This window comes from Toxotes jaculatrix, chromosome 2 (genome assembly GCF_017976425.1).
Source record: "Toxotes jaculatrix isolate fToxJac2 chromosome 2, fToxJac2.pri, whole genome shotgun sequence".
Lineage (NCBI taxonomy): Eukaryota > Metazoa > Chordata > Actinopteri > Toxotidae > Toxotes > Toxotes jaculatrix.
This window is the reverse complement of record NC_054395.1, coordinates 5,775,367-5,798,940: the sequence shown is the minus strand read 5'-3', so window position 1 is coordinate 5,798,940 and position 23,574 is coordinate 5,775,367. Positions and strand designations below refer to the sequence as shown.

The window sequence follows — 23,574 nt, the reverse complement described above, 5'->3', positions numbered from 1 at the left end:
TAATGGCGGTTAAACAACAAGCATTTCATTCTGTCACACTGACATGTTTAGTTTCATCACTTCTCTTCCAAACTTGTCGGACTCTTGCCGAAGAACTGAAGTGGGATGAGAATGGCTACGTGTTGTACTGCCCGTGCATGGGTAACGAATGTCTTACTTTTAGCACTCTGTTGTGTGGACAGAGCAGAGCTAGCGAGTCCAAAACTTCATTCATTCATAAGTTGATAAAAGTTTTATATCCACAAAGGTACATACCGCCTAAATATGAACCCACGCCTGTGTTGAACGGTGCTAAGAGGCAGTCTTCAGTTCGACACACTGTGTAGGTCAACAAAAATTCAGCTGCGAGAACATTTAAACTCTTTACCGCAGGAGGAGACGCGACAGTAGCTAGTTAGCAGCTAACTTGTTTTGAACTTTGAACAAACTTGAGCGAATGGAACAATACAGCTACTATTGTGTTAGCATATATACGAGGGTACCCTACACTTCCCTCCTGTCGCTCAGGTTTCCGTTTAATTAGAGGAGCGCAAAGTTAACAACTGAAAATGAGACTGTGAAAGTGACCGCTGCTGTTGTTCAGGTCGCTTTGGAAACCAGGCAGACCACTTCCTGGGATCTCTGGCCTTTGCAAAGATGTTGAACCGAACCCTGGCAGTCCCTCCCTGGATAGTGTACCGCCACCACACACCCCCTTACACCAATGTAAGTACAGTCAGTGAGGTTTGAGATACTGGCTGAGTGCAATCACACAAATGTGATTATATATAATGTAGGTAGACAGATGATGTATATTGAACTCTTTTAATCCCTCTTTTAAACACCAGCCAAGTCACATAAATCACAAAATCAAATTGGGCAAGTAAGAAACAACAACAACAAAAGGAAAATACAATAACTAAAAAATAAAATATGAAACAAAAACCGAGAATAGAGACTCAGGATAGTACGGCACATGTACTGTACACGAGAGCATTTCAAGCAGGTGTTGGTGAATGCCGTACAGTAAGGTACAGAGAAGTTCTGCCTGTACATTGAATATGTGTATAATGTATGAATGATTTGCATTATCTATATGTAGACGGTTGAAATCAGACAGTATTGGAAATATTACAACAGATGTCATGAATGAATATAATTACTAATTATGTAAGCACCAGTGACCAGAGGAGACTCTGGACATTGTTGTTCATACAGAGTGACAGCATCTGGCTGGAACAAGTTCCTGTTGCCTGTAATTACTGGTTCTGATACTTGAATCATTTGAATTATCAATATTGGCCTGATCAATTGGCCTTTTCACAGAAGACATCTTAACCTGTCATAAAAGGAAAAGCACAGGTGTAAATAATAACATCAGTGTACCCTGCCAGTGCACAGTATCAAGTCCCAGGAGTTGTTAAAATTAAACTGATTGCAGCCATTTTAATGTGCAGGTGGAGCTAATATTATAGATTTCTCCGTTTTTGAGAGGTTTTCCTGCTGTGATCTGTCATAATGTTTGTTGTGTTCAGTTACAGGACTCATGTCAAGGCTTGTAAGGTTGTCTGCCATTGCTGCATGCCCTTAAATTATAGTAAACTTTTGTGAAACATTTTTAATGGATAAATCCTGAATTCTATATATTTTTTTTTTTAACAAATCCCATAGCAAAGACTGAACCCAACAATAAACTGATCCTTCTAGCAAGTATTGCCTGTGTATCCAGAGCCTGATACATTTTATTCCTCTGTGCTGTAGAGCTCCATTGTTGTCCAAAATCTGTTAAAACACCTTGACGAACCACACATTTACACTGGGTGTCATGTTCCTTCATTACTGTGAAGGTGTTATTTGTGTTAAAAATGATTTATATCTTCAGAGAGAACAAATGGGCTTGGAGCTGAGGGCCCGAAATCACAAAGTATTAAGGGACCTTGTTGATTCCCATGGTTTCATGAGATTTGTTGAAAAAAAAAAGTAGAATATCACCTGCCTTATACTTTAAAGTTAGATCGGACAGTGATGTTTTATTTAATTCTTTTCTGTCCTATACAGGTCCATGTTCCCTACAGGGAGTTCTTCCAGTTAGAGGCCTTGTCTGCCTACCACCGTGTGGTCAGTTTGGAGGACTTCATGGAGCAGCTGGCTCCCAAATACTGGCCATCAGGACAGAGGAATGCCTACTGCTTTGAGACTGCTGCACAGCGCAGTGCAGACAAGAAATCCTGCCCTATGAAGGTGAGAGAGTGTTGAGTGTCAGCGAGCTATTATTTGATGATATTAGTTGCTGCTCTTAGATAGTCTGCTATTTTACTATTTCTCTTTCCTGAGAGATTTGATATAGTAAGTGTATGTGAAAGTAAAGCACAGAATGAGCATAATTTGAAAGCACATTCAACAGAGACTTCTGTGCTCCTTCATTGCTCAGTCTCTTCATCATCAAATGAAGTGCAAGTGAAAAGGATGGGGGTGAAATGCTGCCCTCTGGTGGTCAATAGACCCCGAGTCGTGACCCTCACAATTATAAAGCTAGTGTTACTGTTTCATAACTCTGACATGTACAGGTGGGTCTGATTCATTTTCAGGATGGAAACCCATTTGGTCCATTCTGGAAGTACGTTGGTGTGGAATTTGACAAGTCTGTCTTGTTTGGGGGTATTTCTTTTAGTGCCTATCACCAGCCTCAGTGGATGAAAAAGTGAGTACAAGTTTGAGTGTCTACTGGACTGTAGACACATTTTGGATTATAAAATCTGACATAAACCATAGAAAATAACACATCTTCATAAGGAACAGTGCTAGCCTTAAATATAATGACTGACCAACTGGTGAGCTTTCAAAGATTTCTATTCCCCACTGATTATTAGTGACAAAGATAGTGCCTCCTCTGAAGCTGAAGATTTTCTCCATGCTTCTCCTGATGGAACAGGTTCCCTCCCTCTGAGCATCCTGTCCTGGCTCTGCCTGGGGCTCCTGCCCAGTTCCCAGTGATAGAGGAGCATGTGGGCCTGCAGCGCTATGTGGTGTGGTCAGACAACATGGTGAAGGAGGGAGAAGAGCACATTGCTAACTTGCTTACCAGGCCATATGTTGGCATCCACCTGAGGATTGGCATCGACTGGGTGAGATGAGCTTCATGATGTATGAACTCAGGCTTACACACACACACACGCACACACACACACACACACTCACTCTCTTCGTCCATGTTTGGTTTTGTTGTTCCCTCATTTTTAGTCTTTGCATGGGATTTGTTGACAACAAAAAAATATAGAATGGCACCAGATTCTTTCCTTAAGTCACAATTCAGACCCGTAGTCTCACAGTCTGCAAGACTGTACAGTGCAGTTCACGGTTGGTTCTGACCCCCTTTGTCAACTAGTCACATCTAAATCTTTTCTCCTCATCCGTCCTTACAGCAAAATGCATGCAAAATGCTGAAGAGTGGCGACACAGGGCCTCACTTCATGGCTTCTCCTCAGTGTGTCGGCTACAACCGGCAGACAGCCCTACCTCTCACCATGACCATGTGCCTTCCTGACCTGGCAGAGATTCGTAGGGCTGTCAAGCTGTGGGTGAAGAAGACCTCTGCCCGCTCTGTCTACATTGCCACTGACTCAGAATCCCACAGTAGGGATATTGAAAAGCTCTTCAAGGGCAAGGTGGGTGTGCAAAGCCTCTATAATTCACTCACACGTATGTCAGAACTCCAGCTTTAAATTTGGTGCTTTAGTTTCTGACATGTGTGTCCTTAAATTTAAATGTAACTTGAACTGACTAATTAGATTTCGGATTGACTTATCAGTAGTACAATTTGTAAAACAGGTTTTGTCACAATTGGGAAATTAGCACAATACTGTACATGTCATTTTTCTGATATGGAAATATTACTGCCACGTAGCAAGCTGTTTTTTTGTTTGTTTGTTTTCCAATTTTTAGTATTTTTTAGAATTAAGAAATACTTTCACTTGGTTACTATTATATTTCCCCACCTGGTTGTTAATTTGTGTCTTTGGCTTCTCCAGGTGAAAGTGGTGAGTCTCCAGCCAGACTCGGCCCAGTTGGACCTGTACATCTTGGGCCAAGCTGACCACTTCATCGGAAACTGCGTCTCCTCCTTTTCCGCCTTTGTGAAGAGGGAGCGAGACGTCCATGGCCTCCCATCTTCCTTTTTTGGCATGGACAAGCCTGGGAAATTAAATCCTAAAGTAGAACTCTGAATACAGCTGTCATGTTATCACTCTCTGGACACTTATGCTGGATGACTGTCGTGAGGAGGCATGTGAAAAACAGAGGATACATGACGGTTCTTAATGAGTGAAGCATGATATGAAATTGAGGCACAGATTGGTTCTATTTTCGAACGGGTTTTAATCTATGAGAACTGAGGAAGAGCTTATAAAATATGATGTAGCAGGTCAGTATCATTAATGCTTTTGAATTGTTATGAAATGCTGCTGCTACAAAGAAACACTAAGTTTTTTGTCTGTCCCCTGCTTGGAAATCCTATATCTTTATGTTCCCTCTCAAATATAAGGATTCTACCTGCTTTTGTTCATTATAGTAAAGCCAGTTTTCCTCTCCATGTGGGAAACACATGGTTTCCATGACATTTCCTTTAGCCACAACTGTATTCTGTAGCTGCCATCATGTTTTGCAGTCCAGACATGTTAGCAGGACCTCTGATGACCTCAGCGAACTCTGGAAAAAGCAAATTGCAGTGTCAGCAATCATGGATCATGTTCTCCCTCTCTCTTTTGCCCTCTTCTCTTTCTCTTCCTAATGTTCTGTCCCTCCATCTCTTTGCAGCTTGCTCTTTCCTCTCTGCCCTCCATTCCAAGGAGTGCACAGTAACTGATCCTCCTGTACATACTAATTATAGGGAGGGAAAAGGAGACAGTCTTTCCACCTCTCAATTTACCAGGACCAAAAAACGGATGAAATGTGTGGAACCGTGGTCTGAGTGTTACATGAACAGTGTTGTTATTCAGTGAATGTGAACAAATGTTTTAAGGAGACAGAAGAGTTAATTTGCACTGGTTGAACTGATTAAATGTATGTGGGAATGTGTTACAGGCTAATTGTGTTCCTCAGTGTGAAAGCAGTGAATGCAGTGATGTTGAAGTCACAAGTTTTCTATAATGTTTTTCACCAATAAAGATATACACAATAATTTTGAAAGAACCAACAGCCGCCGCCCGTTTCCGTCCTTTACTAGAAGCTTATCTGTGAGTACAGTTGAATCAGCTGATTTACTAAGCTATGTTGGAAAAGCTTGTTGGGACTTGGTTGCCAGATATTTCAGAGTACTTCGATTTTTCTATTCTTCGTAATGCATGTATATAGTCACAGTCGAATAAATACATTCTCTAGTTGCTGTTTTGTTTTTTGTTTTTTTGTTTGTTTGTTTTAAGTTTAATTATAATTCATATGCTCTGTCAGAGGCTTTCTGAGTTTTTTCACACTGAGCTCTTTTGGGGGATATAGGTCTCTAATCTGGCAACTCTGTCCTGGACCGTTGCGGGGATGAGCAACGGTTAATGGCTGACTGGGAGTTATGGATTAGCTAACGTTCGGCACTAATAAATGTTAAACGACGTCTCTGTGTGTCCGGTGAGGAGCTGTGTTTGTGTTGCATTGGTTTTATATGTCTAACGTGTTTTTTGTTTTTGTTTGGCGATTTGTTGAATTCATTTGTGCCCTCGCTACTAGCGTTAGCCAGGTAATGCTACCAGACTTGTAGCTGAGGTTACCAGTGTGTTTGCTGTTGCTAGGCCGGTCTTGTGGTCTCCTTATGGGCTGCATTTTGCATTTGCTAACGTTGGTTAGCAGCTGAGCCGCTACTTTGACCCCCACTCCCCACGGCTGTCACCTCATAACCTGATATTCCAGCATTGAGTAGTTAACTTAGCAGGTTATAGCTGCCGGTGAACGGCTAGATTTAGTTAGCTGAACTGGGGTAGTGGCACCGGTATATTACCTAACAGTCAGAGCATTGTGCAAATGTTGCTGCTCACCGTGGACAAGTATGTGAAGATAATTCATTTTGACTGACTAAATTTAACGTCAGCAGTTCTAATGCATGTTATTGTGTTGTGTTACAGGAGAAGTCATTTGAAGCCAGGTAGGTTTGTTAATAAGCTTAAATGAGTCTTGGTGTTTGTATGTAAAGCTGTGTCTAAGGTGTTATCAAGGTTTCCATTGCAGGTTGGTACTAATCATTGAACGTCTCTTCTCCAGCAGGTTCTGATGTGGGCATTTCTCCCACTGAGCCGTTCCTGAAAGGGCACTTGGAAGACAGAGGATACTAAGTGCCAAGTCTTGTGGGTTGGCAGCTGCTCCTCACCATGTCCAAGAGCAAGAGTTCTGAGTCTGTCAAGGTGGTGGTTCGATGTCGTCCCATGAATGAAAAAGAACAGGCAGCCAAGTTTGAAAGGGTGGTCTCTGTCGATGTAAAACTGGGCCAAATTATTGTCAGGAACCCCAGGGAAGCTTCAGCCAATGAACACCCGAAAGTCTTCACTTTTGATTCAGTGTATGACTGGAACTCCAAGCAAATAGATCTGTATGATGAAACCTTTAGGCCCCTGGTGGATTCAGTTCTTTTTGGTTTCAATGGGACCATCTTCGCCTACGGGCAGACGGGTACAGGGAAGACGTACACTATGGAGGGGGTGAGGAATGACCCAGAGAGGAGGGGGGTGATCCCTAACTCCTTTGAGCACATATTCACACACATTTCACGGTCCCAGAATCAACAGTACCTGGTGAGGGCATCATATCTTGAAATTTACCAAGAGGAGATCAGAGACTTGCTGTCCAAGGACCAATCACGTCGTCTTGAGCTCAGGGAGAGGCCTGACACGGGTGTGTATGTTAAAGACCTTTCATCGTTTGTCACCAAGAGTGTGTGGGAGATCGAGCATGTCATGAACGTGGGCAACCAGAATCGTTCGGTGGGTGCCACTAACATGAATGAACACAGCTCCCGATCTCACGCCATATTCGTCATCACTGTTGAGTGCAGTGAGTTGGGTGTGGATGGAGAGAACCATATTAGAGTTGGCAAACTGAACCTGGTAGATTTAGCTGGCAGTGAAAGGCAGACCAAGACGGGCGCTCAGGGGGAGAGGCTTAAAGAAGCCACAAAGATCAACCTGTCACTTTCTGCTCTGGGTAATGTCATATCAGCTCTGGTGGATGGCAAGAGCAGCCACATCCCCTACCGAGATTCAAAGCTCACCCGTCTGCTGCAGGACTCTCTGGGGGGCAACGCCCGCACTGTCATGGTTGCCAACATTGGCCCAGCATCCTACAATGTGGAGGAGACCTTAACAACGCTGCGCTACTCCAACAGGGCAAAGAACATCAAGAATAAACCACGGATCAATGAGGACCCCAAGGATGCCCTGCTGAGGGAGTTTCAGGAGGAGATCGCTAGGCTGAAGGCACAGCTGCAAAAGCGCTCAGGAAAGAAAAAAAAGAAGAGGCAGGGGAGGAGGGGCGGAGAAGGGGTTGATGGTGAGGATCTGGAAGAAGGAGAGACAGAGGACGATGATGAAGATGGAGACGACAAAGGAGATTACTGGCGGGAGCAGCAGGAGAAGCTGGAGCGAGAGAGAAAGGCTATCATGGAGGATCACAGTTTGGTGGCTGAGGAGAAAGTTCGGCTGCTTAAGGAGAAGGAGAAGAAAATGGAAGACTTGAGGAGGGAGAGGGAGGCCGGAGAGATGCTTGCAGCCAAAGTTAAGGTAGGCAGACTTTTCTAGGACAGGGTGAGTTACAGGCACAATAGAACTAATAATGGCCAAATGAAGCTTCATGAAGCAGCGAGGTTCTCCAGCCCAGTGGTTTGCCAGAGGGTTCGTTACTCAAAGCTTTATTCAGCAGTGTTCACTAGCATAACATCTACTGTGGAAGTTAATGTATAGCAGTCATTCATGAGCCTCTTAGGATAAAGAACAATATAACCCTGCTATCCCTTCAGTGACCACTGTGCTTTTCATTACGTTATTCACACGTTATTAATTTCCAGCCTTTGAAAAGACCATCTCACATGGCACTGGGGATCCTGGTGATACTATTGCTACTACTACTGATAACAATAATAGTAATAGTAATAATAATAATAATAATAATAATAAGTGCTCCACTAAACTATATTACAAACTCTGCTACACTGACAATGCACAAACCAAACTACCACTTACAACAACCCATGAAGTGCTGCTTTTTATACAGAAGCTGGCACTCAGAAAAAAACAGTGACCTGGTTTATCATAGATCATGTGTTTTTTTTTCTGCCTAATGATACAGTCCTTGAAACAGTGCTTCGTGTGGCACGCTCTTTCATATTCACTATCTCATATCTGTAACTGCCTTCTAAACATGACCAATCTGATTTTCACTAGATTGAGCTGAATGATTTGTCTCCATTAAGTCAATAGACCATGTTGTCCTGATAGTCTCATACAAATGCTTTTCTGTCCCATGTGATTTGAGGTGTTTTCATCCTTTTTTTTTTCTTCACCCAGTCAATGGAGAGTAAGCTTCTAGTAGGGGGGAAGAACATTGTGGATCACACCAACGAGCAACAGAGGATGCTGGAGCAGAGGAGGCATGAAATTGCTGAACAGGTAAACCAAACATCTGACAAATGGAGCCCTTTTTATATAGAATCATTGTTTGAAGGTCTGATGCAGACCACAAGACTTTATCTATGATTAGGGTGTCCCACACACATACACATCTCCACACATGCTCAGATCATCCAGTTCAAGCAGTTCAAAGACGTGTCTTCACCCTGTCATGAGTTGACAGATATTAGTTTACAACCATCTTTGACTTTATCATAGTGAGAAACCAGGGCCACATTAAGATAGCACCTCACACGGCCACCAGTTCTATTAATAATCCAACAAGAATCATTAAACCAGCTTCATGGGAAATAAAAAGGAGATGGACAGACATAATAAGATGCACGAAAAACAAAATTACATCCATCACAACCTGTGGAGTGAGTGAGAGAGAGAGAGAGAGAGAGAGAGAGAGAGAGAGAGAGAGAGAGAGAGAGAGAGAGAGGAAAGAGACATATGGAGCAGGACGGCCAGCAGGTGCAGTGCAGCAGGTGGAGGAGAAGATGATGTTGAAACAGGACCAAAAGCAATTCTGAGAAAGTTGTTGTAGTTTGTGCTTTGCTTTAGTGAAAGCATAAACCATGTTCTACTTCTTTAATATTTCACAATAACCCCCAGACAATCCTCATTCAATTACTAAAGTGGCCCCAAGTGTAGATCAAAAAAAGCTGTCCACTATCCAAGCATTTCTCTGTTTGTTAGTATCAGTTTCCCATCCCTCGTGTATCCAGCTCCATTATATTCATTAAAAGCCATATTGGGCATTGTCTTTCAGTCAGACTGTCATGTAGCCTGGTCACACACAGCAGCACTGTGGTTTAAAGTTTTAAATGTGTGCGGTTGTGGGTGTGATTTCAGAAACGGCGAGAGCGAGAGATGCAGCAGCAGATGGAAAGTCGTGATGAGGAGACTCTGGAGCTGAAGGAGACCTACAGCTCCCTGCAGCAAGAAGTCGACATCAAAACCAAGAAGCTGAAAAAGGTAGCATCAGTCCATGGCTGTCCTCCGTCCTGTCTTTCACAGTGGCACAGGACGCTGTTTTCTGTATGCATTTCCCGTCCTGGCCACTGTAACATAAAAATAGACTGCTAGCAGTTGATTGTTTGAAAGAGCGTAGTCAGCGTGACTGTTTAATTTTGGAAGTCTGATGTACTCTGCTTGGGAGGGTTTATGTGTCTGATAATGCCTTGCAAGTAAGTAGGTCAGGTGCTATTTTAAATCAGGTAAGAGTCATGCATTGGCTTCGTTGGTGGATTTGGATATGTAACAATCAGGTGTCTCAGCCAAATTCTAAAACTGAATAGACTACAGGTCCTTTTCATCATGGTAACCCTGGTGTCCTCTCTCCTTCTCTGTCCTTTAGCTGTTTGCCAAGCTGCAGGCAGTGAAGTCAGAAATCCATGACATCCAGGAGGAACACATCAAAGCGCGTCAGGGCCTGGAACAGGAGCAGAACGAGCTCACCAGGGATCTCAAACTCAAGTATGGAGCCCGTCTGTTATACTGTTAGCCTGGCAGGACGACACTGATCAATATTACATCTGTTAATGAACTCCATGTTTCGTGATCGAGGACGGAACATGTACTGTAACAAACAGTAAATACACAAACGGCATCTGATTTCATGCTGTTTGATGTCTAACCTCTGCCATGAGACTATGGAATTATTACTGTTTTTGGCAGTGACAAGTATCCATGTGCATCACACTCACAGACGTGATTTTACATGCTGACATAATGTTTAAATATTGTATAAGAAGGAGAAGTTTCTCTTTTTAGGGTGCATTGTTGCATACTTACCATCTGGTCAGACCTTACTTCTGTTCAGTCAGATTTTTCTTCAGTATGAACAGACTTCCTTGTGTAATAAATAACACACAGCAGGGCAAGAGTCACAAGACTCTGCTATTTATCTTTCTTTGTGTTTATATTTATTCAGTCACATCTGACTGTTTCTGTCATTCTCTGCTTGCCTGCCTGTCTGTTACTGCCTCTGTCTAATTGCTTGTCTCTTTGTCCTTCAGGCATCTTATCATTGAGAACTTCATTCCCTTAGAGGAGAAGAACAAAATAGTGAACAGAGCTTACATCGATGAGGAGGATGAGCACTGGAAAATGAAGCCCATCACCCGTATAGAGGAGTAAGTTCCAGAATATTCACAGCCGACTTTCGTGTGGTTAGAGTGTTCACAAGTGAAGTGTGGTATAATCTGTAGCTGTAATGTTTGTCATTATAATGTAGATGTTTAATAGGTGAAGGCGACTAGGGGGATCAAACCTGCACTGTTGTTCTGTGCTTATAACTGGTATCACAGTCAGATGGGTTTCCTTGGAACCTTATTATTTTGTTTCTGTGCTCACAGTTTTGTAGCAGTGGTTATGTTTTCAAACCAGATGAAGGTGTCTGTCTTGTTTTTTAGAAGTTTTTTAGAATAATTAGTACCATGTTCAGTGTTAGTTCTTCCATCGTGACAGAACAGTTCAGTGTTTTATTGTATGATACATTAAGACATTAAGTGTCAAACAGTAGATTTTTTTCCCATGATGCCATATGCACTGTCTCACTCTCTGTGTGTCTGCTTCAGTGAACATCAGATGATGACCAGGCCTTTGTCTGCAGTGGGCTACATGAGGCCTCTCTGTCACCACGCTCGCATGGCCATGATCATGAAGACTGACATGAGATACAAAGTGAGCTGCACTTTCTCTTTACCTTTTCCACTGATGAATGTCAGTCACTCTGGCACAGGCGGTAACAATGTACCTGGATTGATTTGTTTGTCTCAGATGAGTGTGCTTCTGTCCTGTCCCTCCCTCCCTCACAGGCTGAGAACATCCTGATGCTGGAAATGGATCTGCCAGCACGGACCACTAAAGAGTATCAGGAGCCCGTTATCGCCCCAAAGGTGGCGGCAGCTCTGGAGGACGCTCTTAGGGATGAGGATGAGATTCAGGTAGATGCCTCAGGCTTTCACAGCAGCTTGGGACCAACCCCACCAACCAGCGCCAGCAGCAGCCTCAAGAAACCAAAGTCTGGGTAAGGCTAGCTATCACCTGGAACTCTGGAGAAAAAAGCTGACAGTAATGTGGGTCATACCTTAGTTACACTGGAGCTTGCATTGTTTGAATTTGGTCAGGAAACAAAGAAATCACACAAAATCTAAATTAAACCTGTGTTTAAAAGTGTAGGTTCATAACCTGCTGTCATTCCCACAATTTTTAACCCTCTGTCATTGATTTCTGTCCCTCAGTCGACCAAGAACAGGCAAGAAGTCAAGCACTCCGACCTCTCCTTTCAGCCCCTCCAGTCCAGGATCTCCTCTTTATCCACAGTCCCGCGGCCTGGTGCCCAAGTGACAGCTTCTGTCACTACCACCAACCTCTCCTGTGCACCTTTCCACTTTGGGACTCAACTTTGAGAGAATGGGTTTGGTTAAGTCGTGTTTTGTTTTTGTTTTTTGTCCAAACTACAAAGTCTTTGATTTTGCAAACGATATAAAAAAAAACACTTTAATACTAATGCTGCTTTGTAGGTTTTAACTGTAACCACACCACTATTAACTGTTGTCATGAGCTTTTCATTTGGAGATATGAAACCCTTCATCCTGAGTGTGTCTAACACCGGGACAGCAGCCACGCATGAAGCCTCACATCACTCTGCACTGCTATTACCTTTCCCTACATCTGGCAGGATGCCAGCATTGTCTTATATATGGATCACAATGTTCTTCATGTACAGGAAAAAAATGAAAGTGGGCTTATAACCTCTCTTTGATGGACTGCAGTATCTTCAATGCACTTCTTCTTCATATCTTCCCAGATGTGTGGTGTCTGTTGGGTGTTGTAGTCCTCTCATACAGTAATTGTGGATGTTATGGGGGTGTGTTGGGGTTGACGTAAACACACATGGAATAGGCAGCTCTGCTGCACTTGTTGCTAACTGATTGTTTGTGTAAGTGTGTGTCAGTGTGTTGTTCTATGTGTGGCCACACATCTGTGTGTGTGTGTGTGTGTCTGTCTTTACGTCACTGTCTGAAATCGAACTTTTCAGTTTATGTCACACAGTGTTAGGGTGGAGCTTTAACCTCCTGTGTTTGTGTGTTGGGTTTTTTTTGTCTTAATGGAATAGCTCAACATTTTGGGAAATGCGCTCACTGGCTTGATTGCCGAGAGTTAGATGAGAAGATCGATACCACTCTCATGTCTGTATGCTAAACGTGAAGCTAGAGCTAATCAGCTTGTCTTGGCAGCCTTCACTGGTTGCCTGGCAACCTCATAGAGACGAATGTCCAAGAAGTCTTTATGCTAAGCTAAGCTAATCACTTGCTGACTAGTTTCATACTTAGTGTACAGACATTAGAGTAACAAGGGTGTTTCATAAAATGTCAGACTGTTCCTTTAACTCTGTATGATTGTAACTGTCCAGGCCAGAAAGTAAAGCACACTACAGACTTGGCCTCTGTCACAAGTTGCTGTAATCAGTAGATGCTGTTCTTCTTGGGGCAAAAGAGACAGAGATGGGGAACAATGGGAGAGAGTTCAGCACATTTACACCCAGTATGGAAACTTTCTAGGCTGGATGACACTGCAGTTGGCCGCCAGACATCTTAGCAGGAGATCAGTGCTAAGCACAACCTGGGTCACTTCAAAGTTACTGTCCTCTGATTCTGTGCCTCAGATTCATCAGGGTTCCAAGGTGCCTTAACCTGTGCCCTTAATCTCTGCTCCTTCATTTAAAGTGTGTACACATATTCCTGTGTTTTTATCACTCACTCTGCTCTTTCATTCCAGCATCAGGGAATTATTTATGCATGGTCCTGACATTCCTGTCAGAATAGGGTACACTCATTAGATGGAGAGGCAGAGCATTTGGACACAGCATTCAACCACCCCCAGGTTTCTGGCTAAGGGCCACAGGAAGGGAGGGCAAATGAAGGGCGATGTTTGCCTTCTTTTATTTTATTTTTTTTAATTTTTACCCCATCTGCTTTTGTATTGGTTTGAGTGGAAAACAACTGAGTGCCCTAACAGACCACTGAAAACCCAGGGCAGTGTTGAGCTCTTCATAGCACTGCGGTGGTGCCACAAAACTCGGTCGAAACACTATGGATTCGAATGGATATGAATACACAAACCATTCCATTTGTATGCCTACGGATGAATAATATGCAGTTTTAACCTCCATGGCTCAGCCTGCCTCTCTGCTGCTCTCCGTTCCCCATACTCTTAACTGTGAGGGTTGTGCTGTCCACTCGCTGCTACTGTGTAGGGTTTTACAACCCACTGTGACTTTTCAGCAGGCCTGGGTCAGACAGCAAATGAAATCCTCTCAAATACTTGATATGTGCAGTTCATTGTTTCAGAGGCATCGTCATGATCAAGCCCATCTCATTTGTTACAAGTTGAGAGTAACTTAAAAGTAAAGGCTTTCTCTTGCTGTTTGTCTCATGCTTGCAAACGTTATGTAATTAGATATGTAACAGTGAATATAGACTTGTTTGTAGGGCAATCCTCAGTCACTTTTACAGCTGTAAAAAAAAAAAAAAGATTACAAACATGAGTTTCCATATTGAAAAAATCTAACTTATTATAATCTTTCATTTTTTATATACAGATGTAGATATAATTTTTTATTCTTTTTTTTTGTCTTTAAAATAGATTGTTTTATTTTTTTGAGCTTTGTAATTTAATGTTGAAATTTTATTTTTGCTTGATACATGTACCATGTGTCTTCTTTTGTATTCAGCAAGGTACAGGCTTTGTTTTGTGTGTGCATGTGTGTGTTTACACTTAAAAATGCTTCAGTCGATGAGTTCGTCACAGATGAAAGCGTGAGTCAACTGTTGATTTATGTCACCTTTGAGTATTTACACATTGACTGTTCATTTAACTTCATAGACACAAACATAATCTTTAGAATAAGGCCTGATTGTTGTAACTAACACTGCAATGCTGTACACCCGCCGCATGACTTTAGCACGCTCGAGTAATACGTTTGGTTGTGCGAGTATTCATCCATCGTAGGAATTTGGTGAGCAAAATGTGAATGTCTTAATTTAATTGAATACCTTTGCATCTGTAGCTACATCACTGGATCCAAACTCCAAATCGAAAAGACTTTTGTGACCAACTTTTATGTGCTGGTATTGTTTTTATAGCCAAATGACGATTATGCTGGTGCACTTCTGTCTGTGGCTGGCTATGTCTTTTACCTGTTTAGTTTCTTTGGATTATTAAAGACGATTCAATGATAACAAGATGGCAGTATGTCCTGTCTCTTTGGGGAATGATCATGTTTGACCCTTAAACAGCTGAAACCATCTCCAGCACTTGGTTGAAGTACAGTATGGTAGGAGCAGAAAAATTCCCACGGTGCACTTGATTGCAGAACTAGTCATCTGAGAGGGCTTGTCAATGCCTATGACCCTCTGTTAGAAGCTGCAGGAGGTCGAGTTCTTCCCTGAGGCCTCTGGTTAATGGCTAATTCATACTTGAGTCACAAGCCCAACTTTATACAGTGATCTCCCATTAAAGGCGACTTAACGGCCCAGAAAGATGCTCTTTTCCTCATAGTCGGCTTTCACGCCACAAAGAGGATTTAACAAAGACAATAAAAGTTTTAATCTTCTGAGGCTTAAAGGTTCAGAAGTATTTTCCTGTGTTTATGAGCCAAGATAAAACCCAGTATCTGTACAGCACTGATACTGAAAACAACGGCTCCTGTCGCCACCAATCCCATTATTTCATTTCCACCCTTCTTTTATATAATGGACTTTATTAACGGCAGTCAATAATACAGCTCAATTTCAGAAACAAGTCATTCTCACCAAAACTTGCAAAAAAAAAAAAAAAATCAAACCATCGTGATCATTTAGTACATTCAGCAAAGAATCACAACTGCACAACAACCAAACATGAACGGTGCCCATGATGAACAAAGGAATGGTCCACATACAGTGCTCAAAGGCAGATCCAGCAGCAGTGGAAATGGTAGAACGGCCAAACAGTGAAGCATGAGGTCACACTCTGCAGCTGTCAGAGGGGATGTGAGGCTCCTGGTCTGATACGGTCCTGCTTTTTGGACTCAAGCCTCCCATTCAGTGTTGGTTATTTTTACCAGTTTAAGCTGCATGTATTCAAATTCCTCTTCTTATTGTGATCACATCCATGATTTAGATCACTTTGCTAATCAACACAGATACAAACTTTCAAATGGGAGAAGTCTAAGGCCTTAATGATGAAAACGATTACAGAAACAAGTGTTGTTTCAGTGGTAGTGCCAACAACAAACTGTCAGCTTTTTTTCTTCAGATGAGCGACTTGCTGTTGATCTGCTGTTCCCTCGAGAATATAGTCCATGCAACTGAAGTTTGGCACAGAAGGGAGCAGAAAGTTTGGTACAAAAGCAAAAGGAATATACAAAGGAATAATGCCCCATCAAACCAGAAACCACAGGAGAAAAATGTATTAAAAGATACTTCTACTACTTATCAAAGTATCTGCGTGTTTTTATGATTCACAAAACTAAACATACAACACTTTCATATGTACACACCACTTCAAGTCTCATAAAATTCAAAAATCAAGATATTACAAGACAAAAAAAAACCAAAAACGTGAGAGTATGGTGAGAGAAAACCTGCACACGGTCAATCATCAAAAACAGTTATGTGTTCTTAGTCATGCTGGTTTATTTACTGATACGTAAACTGGAATATTAGTAAGTATGAAATCTTTTTATGGTCATTCTCTTTTGGTTTAGAGAATACAATGGGATGTAGAGAAAAATGGTGAGACTGCCCTTTGGATGCACGTAAGGATTTCAGTCGGTTTCATCTCCATGCGACAAAGTCAGGAGACAAAGACAGATGCTAACTCATACAATGAAACATATGCATAGAAAAAGGGAAAACTCAACCTTCCATTAAATCAACCAGTCTCCCAAAATGCCTGAAACGAGGACCGAGTCATGGCCTTAGAAAAGCAGATAATTCAAGTGAAATTATCTAATGGACACCGAGGGCTTAAGGCAAAGCTCCCCCTTTTTGTTTGGAAATCAGTGGAAATAATCACGACTGCCACGCCATCTCAGTCACTAGCTGTCGCTACAATATCATCAAATATGATGTAAAATAAATAAATAAATCTCACATCACTGGATCTTTGAACGAATCATTTTCTACACTCTAACGTGGAGCCTGAGCCAACTCTCTGTCTTCCCTTCAAAAATCACACCATCCACTTTAGATGATATTACACACACACACACACACACACACACACACCACCTTCTGAGAATAAACCAGTGACTTGTACAACCACCCTATGCTCTCTAACTGGGGGCACAGCTGTAATTAGTGGGTAGAACAGAGCTGGTAAAGCCCCTGTGCCTTCTGGTCTCTGAGTAAGCCGCTCTGTTTGCTGCTACAGTGTTTTAACTCTGTTGCAACGTCTAGTCCACTACTGTAGACCAAACAATGATCGAGCTCCCTCTCAGCACTGCTAAGTTGCCTTTTATAAGCTGTTGATACTCAGGCAACTGCGGGCTGTTAAGCTGTTGTTATGCAATGCTCAGTAAGTAAATTAGTTGGACAGAGCTGCAGAGCTTTAGAGCAGATTAATAAGCTGTGTATGTATCATGTCCCAATTTCTATTTCTTTGCACCTCATAGGAGACACACAGTTTACATCAGTGGCTGTTTGGTTGTTTGAAACATTGGCGTGAATTGTTTCTGTTCCCAGAGCGGAGTAACTCTCCCTCCTCCCTCCACTGGCCAAACCGAACTGACCCTTTACAGCGTCAGGAAACAAGTAAAAACAGTGGGAGGCAGAGAAAAAGAGAGAGCAGGAAAGAGAATGGATGATGGAGGGGATGAGGACAGGTGAGAGAGAGAAAGAGACCAATGGTGGAGTTGGGGGTCAGTAAGGGAGGTGGGGTGTTGTCCTGCCTTGTACAGGTGGTGGTGGGGTTGTACACAGAGGCCTCAGCCCCTGCTGGGTTGTTGCTTTCAGCTCTGGGCTCTGACTCAGGAACTGTGGCTGCAGCAGGCTCATTTCTCCCTGTAGAAGAGCAGGTACATCTTCAGAGGCTCGGGCAGCGGCAGGCCCAGTATCCTCTCCCTCAGGATGTTCACGGCCGGCTGGGGTCGGAGCAGCTCCCCGGTCTCCTTCTCCTCCTCCTCCTCCTGCTCCTCCTCTTCGTCCTCTTCCTCCACCGTCTCCTCCTCCTCCACCACCCCTCCTGCTCCTCTCCCCGTCCTCCTGTTCCCTCTCATCTGCCGCCTCGCTTCCCTCTCTCCTGCCTCCTCCTCGTCCACCGCTCTTCCCCCCTGGTTGTTGTTGCTGTCCAGAGAAGCAGAGCCGATGCCGCTGCTGGCCACCACCTGATGGGTGGCGAGAACGAGGGCGTTGCAGTGGCGCCGGTGGACGCGCCGGCGTTTGAAGCGAGGGCCGTACTTATGGAGCCCGGCCACTGCCAGACCCCTACCCACACTGAAAGAAGAACCTCGGCCACGTGACTGGCTGTCTCCTCCATCCGTGGTCACTCTGAGGGTGTGGCGGATGCAGATACGAGCCAGCTCCTGTAACGTCCGTACCTCATACTTAGCTGCCAAATTGAGACCCAGGAGAAAACAGGGTAGTAAGAAGAAACAGGAGAAATACAACTAAAGTCAGTAATTAGCTGCACGATATTTGTATGCTGAAATGAGACTCACGTAGTGGGACAGTCTTGGGTTTGCCATTTGTGCTGTGTTTAGGCAGCACCAGAGGAGCAAAGGACACAGAGATGATCTTCTTGGTCTCCCAGCTGTTCGCCCCTGTGCGGGTGATCTTGGTCAGCTGCAGAAAATACAGCAGGATCAAATCACAAGTCTTTCTTATTTCTTTTCTCAGTTGATTTCATTCAGTAACTTCTAAAAGCCGCTTTATGTTTATAGTCCATATTATCAGTGTGTGTACACTGTGTGCATGTGCTCCTATAAGTCAATCAGTCCCACTCTGAAGATACTCAACAGAGGAGAGGCTGTTTTGAGATTATGAGCAGGAAAAGTATATTTGTTGATGGTGCCAAATAATTAGGGTTTCTGGAGTAGTGGAAATGTTGGGGACATTTCCAGACACTCTATAAAAACATAGATAAACTGAATAAATATGGAGAAGTTTAGTCCTGGCCCCGATCTAGCACTGATAAGCAGAACGTAAACACTTGATCAATGGTTTGAAATGTACAGTATTCTTCAGCATGATATTGTCTCCTATGAATCTTGGAATTTTTACAGCTTTTCCATTTCCTTATCTGTTCATAGCAGCTTTCACTTGCCATTAACAAACACTTATATCTGCTTATAGCTACATATAGTGTGTTATAAACTCAATGTTTGTGCCATTAAATGTTTGTGGACTTCTTAAAATGCTAAAGACAGATTTTAACCACCATGAGTTACTCAGGGAAAACACCAACCTTTTCCTCAAGAGGCATCACCAGGATGCCCCCCACCTTGAGCAGGTTCTTCATGTAATCCTCGTGCTCCTTCTGCACCCCGGCCCCACAGTACACCCGGTCATAGTGACGGCTTTCTGGAGGAATCTCCAGGCAGTTACCCACAACAAAGGATGGCTCACAGAACTCAAATCTGAGGAGAGACGGAGGGGACAATGGAAAACACTGTAAAATAAAAAAAAAAAACATGAAATGTCACTGACATCTCTGGAGACCTACTTGTCGAAGCTGTCGCTGGTTTTGATGAAGGAGTCAAGCTTTTGGTAGGCGTACTCGATCACATCTGCGTGTAGCTCTATGCCATGATTCACTCCAAATGGTCCTGTTAGCACAGTTCACGGTTTTAAATTAACCACATTTACATGGACACAAAGATATGTTCGTAATGCCATGACGACGTTCGGACCAACTCTAAACACACGGTTTGATGTGTGCGATTATGCTCTCAGACTTGTGAAGTACTAGAGATTTAACCTGCGTTAATGTAGGCCGATCAGATAATCATTACAGTTTAATCACATTTCTTTAAAAGTTAATTGTGTAAATGTTGATTAGCCACACACTATCTGAATCCTTCTATTTATATTCATTTGCACAATCGTGTTTTTTTTTTATTAGATTAGATTAAGAAATAGTTCAGACACATTTTATCATTTGAAAGTGCTGAGAATGTAAATGAGAATACTGTAATTCATTCTCATCTGTCCTCATCTAAAGAGCTATTTTTCTATTTTACGAACACAAAGGCACAGGCAGCACATTATCTCAGGGTCAGCCTCTCTGCCAGTGGAGTTTAGAACACAATATAAAATGACTGAGAAGCCCCTGAGTGCATTTGAAAACTGCTGTGTCCACATAGCAACTTAAAGTCTCTCGGGTCTGCTAACGAGTGCCTGGTAAGAGCTTGGAAAGTCACTGTATAACCATGGAAACAAGTCAATGAGTTTATTATGTGAATGTAGACTTTGTACCGAGATGACATTTGGTGTCAGGTTGTGACTTTGTCTGTCCCCATAGATAAACATCAAGCTCAGCACAGCAGAGAGTGGAGAGCGACAATACTAACTTTACCCCCTAGAGGGAAGGTAGACTCAGAGCCTGTGGCTGGAAGTCAGGCTTATGAAATGCTATATGGATGTACGATGGCGGCAAACTTGAGTTGACTGCGTGAACATTTCATCACATACCCAGTATGAGGCCGACCATAGTGCTGAGGTAGCCGGTCCCACTGCCGAGGTTGAGGAAGGAGAGGCCGGGGTGGAGATCCAGAGCCTCCATCACCTCAGAGTAGATACACGGCGCAGACAGGTGGATGTTTCCATGCCGCCATGCTAAGTCCTAACAAGAACGATACTATAAGTTTTACACCCAAACCCTAAAATGCTGGGCATTTCTTTGGACCCTGTTTAGGTGAGTCCTGACACTTTTTATTTGGCTCACCTTGTAAGCGTTATCCCGGTATTCATCCAGGTAATAGTCAGCCCGGTCGATGGCTCGAAAAGCTCGCTCCACCAGGTCGGAGCGGATGTAGTAAGCCTCCTTCAGGTTGTCGATCAAGTCATCGTTGTCCTCACCGGCACTCACAGCTCCACCCATCCTGACTAAAACACAGAGTAACAGTTTACTGTCCCAGATCATGAGGTGACAACCATCATGTGGTCTACAGAGGAACCAGTGTACAGTAAGACTTGTTGCACACAAATCTCATCATCCACATATAAATTACCATCCACTGTCATGAGGACAGAGGGGGAATCTACAGAAACAGATTTCCTGTTGCTGAGAGAAGCAATCAGTTGCTTTTCAGTTTCTACCAGTTTTACTGATGAAAGATTTCAGGGTTGAGAAAGTTCAGACTTTATGTTTGCAAACACTCAAACTTTCTCTTTACTGTTCCTACAATAAAAGTATTTAAATCATATTGTGTTTGTTCTTTTCATGAGCAATATCAAAAAAGAGGAGAGATGAATGTGAATATCCTAACAAACCAACAACCTACAACTCCCACAAACCTCATTCATGATTAACTAGACCTGAAACAATTCACCAATTAGTCACAAAACAATGTGCCAAGCATTCTCTGGTAAATCTTTGTGTTTTGAATTATCAGTTGTACAAAACAAGCAAAATGAAGACATCTCCTGTGGCACTGAGAATTCAAACTGTAGCCACTGTCACTCTCTGAGACCGTGTGCACATATAAAATCTAACCCCACCAACTTTAGAGGCCTAAATGAGGCTTTTGGCAGCAGAATCCAGCTGTAGGTGTGAAGGCTGCTGTGGCTTTGGTTCAGAGCCCTGTTAAAAACAACACCAGGGGGCAAAGCCAAAGGACAGAGATCACACGGAGAGCAGGCTGCCAAATGCTGGCTATAGTCATGAAGCCATAAAAGAACAACAATGTACATATTCAGAACTTCCTGCCTTTGTTGGCTCTTGGTTGAGGTGAAGATGATGTTATCAGGTTATCACGGACTCAAATGAGTATCTGTTTTCAAGAAGGAGAGTCCAGGACGAGCTGTTGCTCCTGAGAGTAAAATCTTACACCATGCCTCTTTAGGTTATTAGAGCAAACGACCCCAAGAGGGCACTGTAACACATCCAGCAACAAACTAAGTGGTTTACTAGGCTAGTAGGGTACACACTTCCTGCAAACACTGCCGTTTGAGCGTCGTCAATTCATTCGCTGATTCTCTCAATTAGCTCCCACGTCCGTCCTTCGTTTCACGGCGTGTTTAAAGACGAGTCAAAGTGACAGTGCGACCTGTAACTCCAGGCAGGGTTCATTTCACCGCATACATCCACCAGCCTGCGTGCTGCTGCTGCTGCTACTGCTGCTGCGGCGGCGGCGGCTCTTTGCGCCACTCAGGTGATCCAGTTTCGAATAAACACATACACGCACACAAACGCAGGTTCCGTCGGTCTGACAGCCGTGTAGTATAAAACACCCGAAACGAAATGTTACACCTGCAACAAGCTGCCATGCAGCGGCAAGGTCAACACAAACAGAAACGGGCGCATTCTCGTTTTCGCTGGAAGAGAAGAAAAATCGAGACGAGAATAACAACAGCTGACTTCAGCTGGTGAGAAAACAAGCCGTCCGCTTCCGCTCAGCCTCCTCTCTGAGCCCTGACACACAGACGAGGTCGTACCTTGTGGGAAGGCCGGTTGATATTCTCTGTCTTAGCGCTTTTCCTTGTCTTCAGCCTTTTGTTGTTGGGGGGGTGGAGGTGGGGGGGACGGGGGGAACCAGTCAGAAACACAACTGCTGGATGTAAACATTCGGCCAGCTGACGCGCTGACGTCAGACGTACTATACGTAAAATAACGTCCGGAGGAGGATGGCCTACATTCAGCGGCTCTCCGGGGCTGTGGAACTGGAACAGTCCAGATGTGGCTCCAAAGGGGCAGAGACTGCTCTATGAACGGCTGAATAGCTTCATTAACCAAAATAATAATAGTCTTTCGTCAGGTTTGCGTGTCTTTATGTTGTTATTTTCACTACGTGACACCTTATCTGTCAGTTTGCTGTAGAAATGGTCTTTAATTACTAACGTAACTGAATGAGCATCCGTATTTAGTGTGTTGTTCTAATGGGCCTTCACAGGTTCAGTAGACCTCCGGGACCTGTCTTCAGTGAGGACATCTTGACATGCCACCGCAGGAAAAGCACAGGTGTTAAATAAAATTAGATTTATGTGCTTCAGTTTCAGGGTCCTGGTATTGTTCATGCTGACACCCTGTCACGCTGCCTCTGCACCCACAATGCATGTCGCATGTCACATCTGAGGGGTTGCAAGCAGAAAGAAATAAATACAGTATATACAGTTAGGTCCTTTATATGTTTAGATTCAGAACCATCAGGGTGTCCTGCAACAGATGGTCTGCCCCCCCCCACAGAGTCCTGATCTCAACATCATGGAGTCAGTCTGGGATTACATGAAGAGACAGTGAGACGGATTAAATCCACTGAAGAACTGGGGCAAGTTCTCCAGGATGCTTAGAACAACCTACCTGCCAAGTACCTGAGACACTGTGTGCTCTGAGGAGAGCTGGAGCTGTTTTAAAGGCAAATCCTGATCTGATTTAGGTTTATTTCTGTTCACTGCACTTTGTATGAAGTTAGTTTTTGAAACCATCCTCACTTTACTGATAGTGTCTAAAACTTTTTCTCAGTACTGTGTGTGTACAGAATTTCTGCCACACAAAATTATGGATTTATGTATTTTCCAGTTGATTATTGGGTAATTTTAAGCATTCTAGGTCTTCTAAATGTTGTTCAAACAAAGCAAAAAAAAAAAATGTTGCCCTCTTTAGTTGAACTGGTCACAACTAGTAGACATATGCTGCTGCTGACAGAGGGTCACAAGAGATATGGCTTTGTTTAAAGGGGTCACAAGCCCTGATTAACAAGGCTGGATTTACCTGAGCTCCCTTTAAATCCCCGCTCCTCCCC

The 23,574-nt window shown here is 43.3% G+C and overlaps 3 protein-coding genes across 5 annotated transcripts; 2 read left to right on the top strand and 1 right to left on the bottom strand.

Moving 5' to 3' along the window:
• Positions 1-5,206, top strand: pofut1 (protein O-fucosyltransferase 1). The gene is made up of 7 exons (XM_041055799.1): positions 1-141; positions 584-705; positions 2,038-2,220; positions 2,568-2,680; positions 2,912-3,104; positions 3,402-3,644; positions 4,008-5,206. The coding sequence occupies exons 1-7, from the start codon at positions 3-5 to the stop codon at positions 4,200-4,202; spliced, it is 1,188 nt and encodes a 395-aa protein (XP_040911733.1). The 5' UTR covers positions 1-2; the 3' UTR covers positions 4,203-5,206.
• A 296-nt stretch (positions 5,207-5,502) lies between these two features.
• Positions 5,503-14,869, top strand: kif3b (kinesin family member 3B). 3 transcript variants are annotated; one of them, XM_041063819.1, is made up of 10 exons: positions 5,546-5,595; positions 6,087-6,106; positions 6,223-7,733; positions 8,517-8,618; positions 9,477-9,599; positions 9,982-10,100; positions 10,643-10,759; positions 11,204-11,309; positions 11,444-11,655; positions 11,870-14,869. In XM_041063819.1, exons 3-10 carry the CDS (start codon positions 6,330-6,332, stop codon positions 11,973-11,975), a joined length of 2,289 nt encoding a protein of 762 aa, XP_040919753.1. In that variant the 5' UTR covers positions 5,546-5,595; positions 6,087-6,106; positions 6,223-6,329; the 3' UTR covers positions 11,976-14,869. The 3 variants fall into 3 exon arrangements, with proteins under 3 accessions (XP_040919746.1, XP_040919753.1, XP_040919762.1); XM_041063812.1 differs by lacking the exon at positions 6,087-6,106 and having other exon boundaries at positions 5,503-5,595; positions 6,226-7,733; XM_041063828.1 differs by lacking the exon at positions 6,087-6,106 and having other exon boundaries at positions 5,556-5,595.
• A 514-nt stretch (positions 14,870-15,383) lies between these two features.
• Positions 15,384-22,405, bottom strand: LOC121199274 (protein-L-isoaspartate O-methyltransferase domain-containing protein 2). Its single transcript, XM_041063801.1, has 7 exons — positions 22,271-22,405; positions 20,559-20,719; positions 20,306-20,456; positions 19,338-19,440; positions 19,080-19,251; positions 18,334-18,457; positions 15,384-18,224 (listed from the first exon to the last, which is right to left on the bottom strand). The coding sequence occupies exons 2-7, from the start codon at positions 20,712-20,714 to the stop codon at positions 17,668-17,670; spliced, it is 1,263 nt and encodes a 420-aa protein (XP_040919735.1). The 5' UTR covers positions 20,715-20,719; positions 22,271-22,405; the 3' UTR covers positions 15,384-17,667.
• Between the last annotated feature and the right edge of the window lie 1,169 nt (positions 22,406-23,574).